The sequence below is a fragment of the Physeter macrocephalus genome, chromosome 2 (genome assembly GCF_002837175.3).
Source record: "Physeter macrocephalus isolate SW-GA chromosome 2, ASM283717v5, whole genome shotgun sequence".
Classification (NCBI taxonomy): domain Eukaryota; kingdom Metazoa; phylum Chordata; class Mammalia; order Artiodactyla; family Physeteridae; genus Physeter; species Physeter macrocephalus.
In genome coordinates this window covers 67,194,381-67,204,280 of record NC_041215.1, presented here as the reverse complement: position 1 = coordinate 67,204,280, position 9,900 = coordinate 67,194,381, and the positions used below count along the sequence as shown (strand labels likewise).

At 39.6% G+C, this 9,900-nt stretch overlaps 1 protein-coding gene across 11 annotated transcripts in view; it reads right to left on the bottom strand.

The window, feature by feature from the left end:
• Positions 1-8,049, bottom strand: part of TANK (TRAF family member associated NFKB activator) — an 83,629-nt gene extending 75,580 nt beyond the window's left edge. For 3 of the 11 annotated variants that reach the window (XM_028478396.2, XM_028478391.2, XM_055088120.1), the window contains exon 1: positions 7,602-7,935. In XM_028478396.2, the coding sequence (XP_028334197.1) occupies positions 7,602-7,867 (266 nt within the window). In that variant the 5' untranslated portion in view covers positions 7,868-7,935. Of the gene's footprint in view, positions 1-7,601; positions 7,939-7,968 lie in introns of those variants that run through there. The other 8 variants (XM_007107738.4, XM_055088125.1, XR_008618582.1 and 5 more) reach the window with 7 other exon arrangements.
• Positions 8,050-9,900: the final 1,851 nt, after the last annotated feature.

Genomic DNA, 9,900 nt, shown 5'->3' with positions numbered 1-9,900 from the left:
TCTCTCTTTTTTTTTTTTTTTGCGGTATGCAGGCCTCTCACTGTTGTGGCCCCTCCCGTTGCAGAGCACAGGCTCCGGACGCACAGGCCCAGCGGCCATGGCTCACAGGCCCAGCCGCTCCGCGGCATGTGGGATCCTCCCAGGCCGGGGCCCGAACCCGCGTCCCCTGCATCGGCAGGCGGACTCTCAACCACTGCGCCACCAGGGAAGCCCCCCTCCTTCTTTTTAAACAAACATATCTTCCCTTATTTTATAGATAAAAATATCTTAAGCCTGTTGTCTTTGACAACCAGCATTATGATACCAAATGATATCTAACCAATCCTGAATAAAAAGTAATAATCAAAGAAAGTAGTGGTGCTTTTGGAGCTCCACTGAGGCTGTAGGTGTATAAGCCATACAATCGCCCAGTTCAACCAGAGCAGCTCAACTGTGATTAGTTATATACATTGGGATCTCAAGTTTGAAAAGAATCACAGGCCTAAACGTAGATTTCCACAACCTCCACCCCTAAAATGATTTATAAATCTTTAACAAGTCTACTTTTTGTGGACAAGTAGAGACAACTGTGGGTGATTTAGTAAGTAGAAAAAGGTCCTCTGCTGGGTTTCCCCCACTGCTGAGACTATTCTGCTTCTGCGTAAGTGTTCTACCAGGGTTCACACTTGTGGTAAGAGGCCAGTTTAAATCTACAGAAGCTTCAGGATGGGGGAAGGATCACATAGAGTAACTGTGACATCTTCCACTCTGCCCTAGAAAAGAAAGTCACCTGCTTTTCCCAACCCCTCAGGGTATGAATAATAAGAAGAGTTCATATTCTATCTCAGAAAAGTTGCCATCTTAGCAAACGAAGAGGTGAATAAGTGAGATACATCCTTCTTTTCTCTATCTTAGCTCTATGTTTGCCTCCTCACTCACAAAAAGCAACAGAAGCAAAAAGCAGAAAATAAGTCAATAATGTAGTATATACACATAAATAAAATAACATCCTCTGTCTTAGATGGTTAAGGTAAACCTTTAAAGACACTAAAAAGTATGTGTGTTTTCCTTGCTTGAAGAAAGGGAAATGGAAGAGAACTGTCACTCCTGACATTTACTTACGATCATTTCCCACTTTTAAGAGAGTTCCATAACACAAGCAGCCAATTCCCCAAAATGACAGCTTGCACTTCTGTTCTCACTTTCCAGGTTGTAAACTTCGGTTATGGATATACCCATAGCACACTGCACTACACTGTTACTGTGTTCCAATCGGGCAGCTAAAATAATAGAAACTTAAATATCATAGATCCAGCAGTGTCCGAATTTGGATTTTGTATTTTTTTCATAAGCTGGATTGCTAAATGCATCAGGAAAAACAAGGTAAGACAATCCCACTGATCAAACCAAAAGCTCCCCAGACCAGGTTCTCCACTTTGCTGGATGTTAAAACTTGGTGAAACTTTTTGTGCTATCTTCTAAGAGTTAAAAGAAGACTTTACAGCCAAAGACCACACCCAGAGTCTCAGCTTTGCCTCATTTCCTTTTTTATCTCCAGTAGGACCTCTCTCAAACTGTTTATCAAATTCTATGGGTTGAAGTGCAAAACTAAATAGTATTAACACCATAGAGGAAATTAGGCATGTGATGTTCTACCCATCTGAGGTAAACATAAACACTGCATTACTCAGCTTGCTCAGCCCATGTAAGGGGTATCCTCTCTTCTGAGTAGGGGCCATATTAGAATCTGGAGATGGGGGAGGGGGAGTTATCAGTTAAAAACAGCTATTTAATATTAAAAATCTGTTTTCATAAATCATATAAAGAAAGGCTCTACAGAATATTCTTGGATGGGGAAAACTGCATGAGAAAGTTTATATTCAGTATGAGGAGGTGTAAGAGAGGACTTTGTGGGAAGGAAGGGCACATATCTCCTAGGATTTGTGGTATTTTAATGTTTATAAAAAAGGAAATATGGATTTTAAAAGGTTGAAAAACATCGATATCAAGGGAAAGGCATTTCTAGTTTAGGGATAGCAAATATATAAAATCATGAAATTACATTAAAGTAAAAGCCACATATTTATTAACTATAAATAGTAAAACCACTTAAATATCCCATAAGAACAGTTGATTTTCTTCAAGCAATTTAAAATAGTATATTATCTTGAAGGGACCTGAGCCCCTGATTTCTGTCCTTAGAGCAAGTCATTCTCCACAGCAAAATGACCTGAGTGCGTTTATTCTGCTGCTCAAGAGAACAATTCTCCATACCTCATTCTACTGCAAATATCTCAAGCATTCTTATAACTTCAACTGACTATGTAACCATCAAAATGGAACTCATATTATTTTTCTTAGTCCACTCAATTTCCTATAATTCCTTACAGCAATGACTTGAAAGACACACTGTTTTCACTGTTAACGACCTATTTTCAATAGACCCTTCTTTTTCGCAAAGAAAAAGTATTGGTGGTAAGTGAAAGCTATTACAGATCATTGGTGCGCAAACTGTTTACTCTCATAATTTAGTAATGATAATTACCATCATAGAGAGTGTATCTCTGAAGGTAAAAGGAAGAAAACTCAGGTTACTGTCCAGGACATTTCCCCCATGAGACAAATAATTATCATTGTTATTTACTTCCCAAACTTTTTTCTTAAAAAAAGAGTAAGTCTCTTAGGGATGTTTTTCTTGCTTGTACAATACAACAATGTGAATACATTCAACACTACTTAAAAATGGCTAAGGTGGTAAATTTCAGCACAATTAAAAAAAATGTTTTTATAGACTAGGGATTGAAAACCTATAACATATGCATTACTAGGTCCCAAAGGCTTGTTTTCAGTTGCAGAGGCTCTGGTACCACTGCCTGTTCCAATCCTCCTCAACTTTTTTGAACAGCTGTCAAACACTGCATGTAGTTCAAAAGACTCTGTACACTAATTAGTCACCCACCCACAAGGGAGTTCAATACATATTCTCTCTTATCCTTTTCTGAAAATGATTCAGAATCTTGGTCCCGGACCAAAAAGAAATTTGGTTACCTATTCTCGGTAATAGTCTCGTCTTTCCCTCTACCCATGACTGAAAACCAAAGCAGCAAGCATAAGAGATAGCATGGGAGGAATGGCAGCCACAACATAAATCCAACAGAAAATAGAAAATAAAACTTGGCTTGACATAATTAAACACAACCAAGTTGAAACTGAACAGTTAATATTTATTCATGCTTAGAAAGGTGTTAGAAAACAAAAGGATAAATAGTAGGAAGAGCTAATCAGCTAAAGCATAGGAATACAGTTCAACAAAGGTTTGAACTGCACAGGTCTACCTATCCACGGATATTTTCAAGAGTAAATACTACAGTACTATATGATTTGTGGTTGGTTGAATCCCTGGATGTGGAACTGCCAGTATGGTGGAACCACAGATACGGAGGAACCTTGGATACAGAAGGCTGACTGTAAAATATATGCAGGTTTTCAACTGAGCAGAGGGTTGGCATGCCTAACCCCTGTGTTGTTCACGGATCAACTGTAGTTAGAATAGTGAAGTTTTACATCAACAGGCTATCTATTTTTTACCATTTTCTTACAGATAATAGGTATGCTTTTAAAAAACATGCAAATCTTTATTTATTTAGGGCACGCCCCCCAAATTATGCCAATAATTATTTGTTCTAGATTAATAGATGATAATTTAAGATACTCAAATATCCAAGCATTGACATAATGCCTGTATTCTTCTGTAAATAACATTTACCAGTGTCTTGAAGTCTCCTCCACAGTTCACATGTGGGTGTATACTGCTAAACTGCATTATCTAAGGTAATAGTCTTGAAAGTAATCAAAAAGTACTTGAAATAATCATTTATAAAAGTTAATAACTCTACCAAAGATTACATAATACAGTAGTATCCACATATTAACAGTAAACCGTTAGCTGAGTAAAACGGTGGGCTTTGGTTGGATGCTTTGTATTCCTTAGAAGCCAGCCCTGTTCTTACGTGTGTGCACAGGCCATGTACATACCTAGACTGTGCTACTGATTTTCACTTCATATTAAATAAGTAAAAGCATGCTGAGCTTGCATATTTTCTCAACCACTCATTTTGAAACTCCCCTGTGGGATTTGGCTAGAGTAGAATGTCAGCTGGTCACTACCTCTAAAGCAAGAAATTTCCTGGCAAAATTGGGAAGCTGATGACAACAAAGTAAAACTGATGCTTTCTCAGTTGAGTTTCCCTCTTGGTTTCTTTCAGGGCATAGAAGAGCTTGCCCATGTAGAAGCAACACTCTTTCCTTCAAAAACTGGAGTAGAGAAGAGAAAAAACAGTAAAACACTTTATTATCGGCCTCAGTCTACCTACAGCATTTTTCCAGAACAGGGGGAAAAAAAAAAAAAAGGTGGGGGACAAAAATAACCAGGATCAGTACAGCAGTTCTTCTTTCTTGACATTATTGGTGTTTCACACCCTTTCTTTTATAAGGATTTACTCTAAGGAGTTTTTGTTTGTTCGCCTTTTAAAGTTCTGGACCTTTTTGCTGAATATTATTGCTGTTTTTAAGAACAATGTACAATTGACCCTTGAACAACATGGGTTTTAACTGCATGGATACACTTACAGGTGAATTTTTTTCCCACTAAATATATACTACAGTACTATACTATCTGCAGTTGGTTGAATCTGAGGATGCAGAACCTCGGACATGGAGGGCTGACTATAAATTACATGCAGATTTCAACTGCTAGTAGGGTCGGCACCCCTAACCCCCAAATGTTATTCAAGGGTCCACTGTACTTTCAGATGGGTTCATGAGTGAATTCTTTCAGACCTTCAAATAGAGAGCTCTTAAACTGTATTTAAACTACCTCAGAGCAGAGAAAGAAGGAACTCTTCTCAATTCTTTTTAGAAAATCAGCATAGCCTAGATATCAAACTCTGCCAAAGATAACAGTAAAAAGATAACTACAGATGAAACTCAATTACTGGTTTTAAATAAAAATGTGACCGAAAAGAAACCTATATGCTTAAATATTACACAATGACCAAGTGTAAGGTTGGTTCAAAAACTAGAAATCAAGGGTAAAAATGAACTTATTTACAAAACAGAAGTAGAGTCACAGATGTAGAAAACAAACTTACGGTTACCAAGGGGGAAAGTGGGGGAGGGATAAATTGGGAGATTGGGATTCACATATACACACTACTATATATAAAATAGATAACTAATAAGAACTTGCTGTATATAGCACAGGGAACTCTACTCAATACTCTGTAATGACCCATATGGGAAAAGAAATCTAAAAAAAAAAAAAAAGTGGATATATGTATATGTATAACTGATTCACTTTGCTGTACACCTGAAGCTAACATAACATTGTAAATCAACTATACTCCAATAAAAATTTTAAAAAAACAAACAAAACAACAACAACAAAACCCCTAAAAATCTACTAAAACAATTTGCCATTCCAATAGGTCAAGGAAGAAAAGCACATGATAGGCCATGATAGATGCCAAAATGCCATATGACAAAACTCAACTTCTACTCCTGATAAAAATGTTTAGTTAAGTAGTAATGAAAAGACATCATCTTGACAACAAGAAATATACAGACCACATGAACATTCAACATCTGTTAGTTAAAACTGCTCTCCAAATGCTAGCCAATGCAAACAGACCAAAAGAAAAAACAAAAACAAAAAAACCCAACTTTAGACACAATCCAAAATCCATTCGCTGCAAAAATCCCAGTAGCTAGAAATATTAAAGACACTTCCTTGATAAATAAAATTATTTGAAATTTACTCTAAAATTCATATTTAATGATGACACAGTAAAAACATCCACAAACTAAGAAATATGATAAGGATGGCCTGAATCAATGTTATTATATATCACTGTTCTGGAGAAGCTAGAAATTTATTAAACCAAAGAAAGAAAGAAGTATAAAGAAGGAGATAAGATTATATTTAGATGACTGTTTTCCTAGAAAATTCAAGAGAAAAAATTTATTACAACAAATAAGTTTAGAAAGTTGGCCAGATATATAAATTATCTACATACCAGTCACAAAATATTAGTGGATGGCTAAAAACCCCCCAAAAGTTATGTTTTAATGAAACAAACAGTTTACTTTAAATTTTACCTGAGAAGAGAACGCCATCACCAAGGATATTTTGAAAAAGGCAAATGAAGAGGGACTTGCTTTATGAATTACTAAAAAGTGCCTAATCAAAGAGATTGGTATTTGTATAGGAAGAGGCAAATAGAACACAGCAACAGAAGAATCCAAAAAAAAAGACTCATGTACAGGTGGAAATTTACTATATTAAGGTAGTATTTCTAGTCAGTTGGGAAGGAATTGATTGATTTCAAGAAAAATGGCTAAACCCTATCTTATACAATGTACAAAAATAATTTTCATACGTTTTAATGAGTAAAGCATACAAAACTATAAAAAGAATTAACAGACAATACAGGAAAATATTTTAATAATTTTTGAGTAAGGACAGCATTCTTAAGCGATACAAAACCTGGGCATTTAAACCAAAGACTGATAGTTCTTGAAAATATTTGCCATATAATTCACAGAGGATTAATATATCTGTATCCTAATGAAACACAGATAATTTTGTAGAACAAGGGCAAAATATATAAACAGGCCATATCAAGAAATGGTTAACTACATATGGTACATCCAGGCAAAGGAATACCATGCTGACATTAAGATAAAGTAGCTACATGTGGTAAGATTTCCACCATATATTTTTCATCTGAAAAACCAGATAATAGAACTGTATGCGTATATAATCTCATTTTCATAAGAAAGCGAAACAACATGTTTACGTACACATAAGAGAGATGTGGAAGGCGTTGGAGTACCTGTGGTTGGGGAGAGGGCTGTGAAGGAGTTACATTTTCTGCTTTATGCATGACTATCACTTTAGGGTTCTCCTCCCCTCCCTAATGAGAGGGGCAAAATAATTTTTCAGCAGAATACAGAGCTTGCTTCTCTGCTACCTCTAGTTTGAAATGTGTATTCCAACCGTGGTAGGGAAGCAGATCACGTTATTTTCCTTCACTTTCATGTCATTTCACTTCCTTTACTACCGTTTCTCACGATACAACTTGTCAAAAGAATCTGTGAGATAAATGACACTTTACATAGCAAAGGCTGCTCTACTTCTGCTTGTTACAGCATAATAAGAGACACAAAGACTCTTTGGTTTGAGTGTCTTCCCCCTTCTTTCTTCACTTCGTGACAAGCACAGCTTGTAACACCCGTAACTCGTTGCTAGTCAGTTTACGCCTCGCTGGGGCTTCCACCTAACGCCCGGTTCCCACTGGGGGCAGGGTTTGCTTCTGCTCTTTCCGCCTCAGCTGTCTATTCTCTCCGTAACCCTCGGGGAAGTTACCCAACTTCTCATTGACAAGGCTATGATGACACCCCACAGGAAAGCTGAGTGCGGAACTGTGCAATAATCTCGGGGAAAAAACAACAGAAAGAACCGACGAAGTTTTCGGAAGAGTAACAACGATAGTACTAGCTTCTGGAAGGCAGCCCGCGTCCTCAAAGGAGGCTGGGACCTCCAGGCGGGGTCCGGTGCTCACCCTGACATCGCAAGCCCTGCCTCCCCGGTGGCTAGCCAAGAAGTCAAGTCACCGAGAGCAGCCGACGCGGAGTCGGGCAGGATCCCTCGCCTGCTGCCGTCGCAGCGGGGGCCGTCGTTGCTGCGCTGACGTCGCGGGCCCGGAAAGCCCCTCCCGGGTCCGCTCGGGGATGGGGACCCACGTGGTTTCTCTCGCACAAAGTCCCTCCCCACTCTGAGAACTGGTTGTCTATGCAGCTCCTCGGCTTCTCTCCCTGCGGCGCGCATACGGCCAGCGTATCCCTCTCGCTCACACACACAAGTTCTCCGTCGCCGTGTCCGACGGCTTCGGACACACCACCAACTAGCTCACGAAGTTTCTTACTCACAGTTCAGGGTTTCCGCGCCTGTCTCTCACGCCTCGGGTCGCCGGCGCCCGGCGGAGCGACTCCAACCGGAAGTTGTTTTCCTTTCCAGTTCAGAGGGCAGCTCCTGCGCGCGGAGAATTAACCCTTCACCCTCCACCTCGCCAGGCCTGGCCTCTCCGGCCCCGCCCCTCCCCGCCCCGCCCACTCTCGCCCCTGTCCCGCTCATCCAAGCCCCGCCCAGCGCAGCCCCGCCCCTCCTCTCAGGTAAAACCACAGCCACGGAAAGGCATACAATGTCAAGTTTAAAGGTCACCTGAGTGTGTTGGCTAGCTTTTTGCCAAACAACAAATAACAGCGTCTAGCATCACCCAGTGTGTGAGCTGAGAATCACCTGAGAATTACGCAAGAATCACCTGAGAGGCTTGTTAAAGATGTAGATTCACCCCTAGAGATTCCCAGTTCAGAGCAACTGGGGTGAAGCCCAGGAACACGAATTTTCAACATATCCCTATATGAATGTGATTAAGGTGATTAAGCTCCACACTCTGAGAAAAATTACACACACACACACACACACACACACACACACATACACACACCCATTTGTTTTTTCCCCAACTAGTAACACCTTTCACTAAAAGTACTTGCTAAAGTTGAATGATTGCTACATGCAAGTAGATCTTTAACATTTCCCATGACTTACGATTCCCCATTATTCCATTTCCTAGCCATGCTTGAATATTCTCCAAAATAGAAAGTTTAGACAGATACCTCAAGAAAAGTTTTAGCTTGGATACCTACTACCTCAGGCAAGTTGCTTAACCTAATGAACATTGATATTCTAAAATCTGACAAATGACAATGATAACCTACTTCACTGGATGGATGGTTGCAGAATCAATCCATAATGTAAGCAAAAGTCGTGGTAAAGTTCAGAATGCTCTGTAAATGAAAGGTGTCGTCTGGAGTCACTCATGTCATGCTGGCTCCTTCCCACCACCAAGGTCATCCCTAGGACTCCTTTCAGGAAAAGAGCAGTCAAATCCACAGCACATGTGGAAGCTTCCTGAGAGCACTGAAGGCTGGGACGCTCCACATGGACTGGAGCATACCTGTATCTGGGTGAATGCATGTAGCACTTTCAGAAGCTTCCATGGTGATGACCTACTATTTATTTAATTAAACATTATTATTATTTTTTTAAATTTATTTATTTATTTTTGGCTGTGTCACCCATTTGTTTTTTCCCCAACTAGTAACACCTTTCACTAAAAGTACTTGCTAAAGTTGAATGATTGCTACATGCAAGTAGATCTTTAACATTTCCCATGACTTACGATTCCCCATTATTCCATTTCCTAGCCATGCTTGAATATTCTCCAAAATAGAAAGTTTAGACAGATACCTCAAGAAAAGTTTTAGCTTGGATACCTACTACCTCAGGCAAGTTGCTTAACCTAATGAACATTGATATTCTAAAATCTGACAAATGACAATGATAACCTACTTCACTGGATGGATGGTTGCAGAATCAATCCATAATGTAAGCAAAAGTCGTGGTAAAGTTCAGAATGCTCTGTAAATGAAAGGTGTCGTCTGGAGTCACTCATGTCATGCTGGCTCCTTCCCACCACCAAGGTCATCCCTAGGACTCCTTTCAGGAAAAGAGCAGTCAAATCCACAGCACATGTGGAAGCTTCCTGAGAGCACTGAAGGCTGGGACGCTCCACATGGACTGGAGCATACCTGTATCTGGGTGAATGCATGTAGCACTTTCAGAAGCTTCCATGGTGATGACCTACTATTTATTTAATTAAACATTATTATTATTTTTTTAAATTTATTTATTTATTTTTGGCTGTGTTGGGTCTTCGTTTCTGTGCGAGGGCTTTCTCTAGTTGCGGCGAGCAGGGGGCACTCTTCATCACGGTGCACGGGGCCTCTCACTGTCAC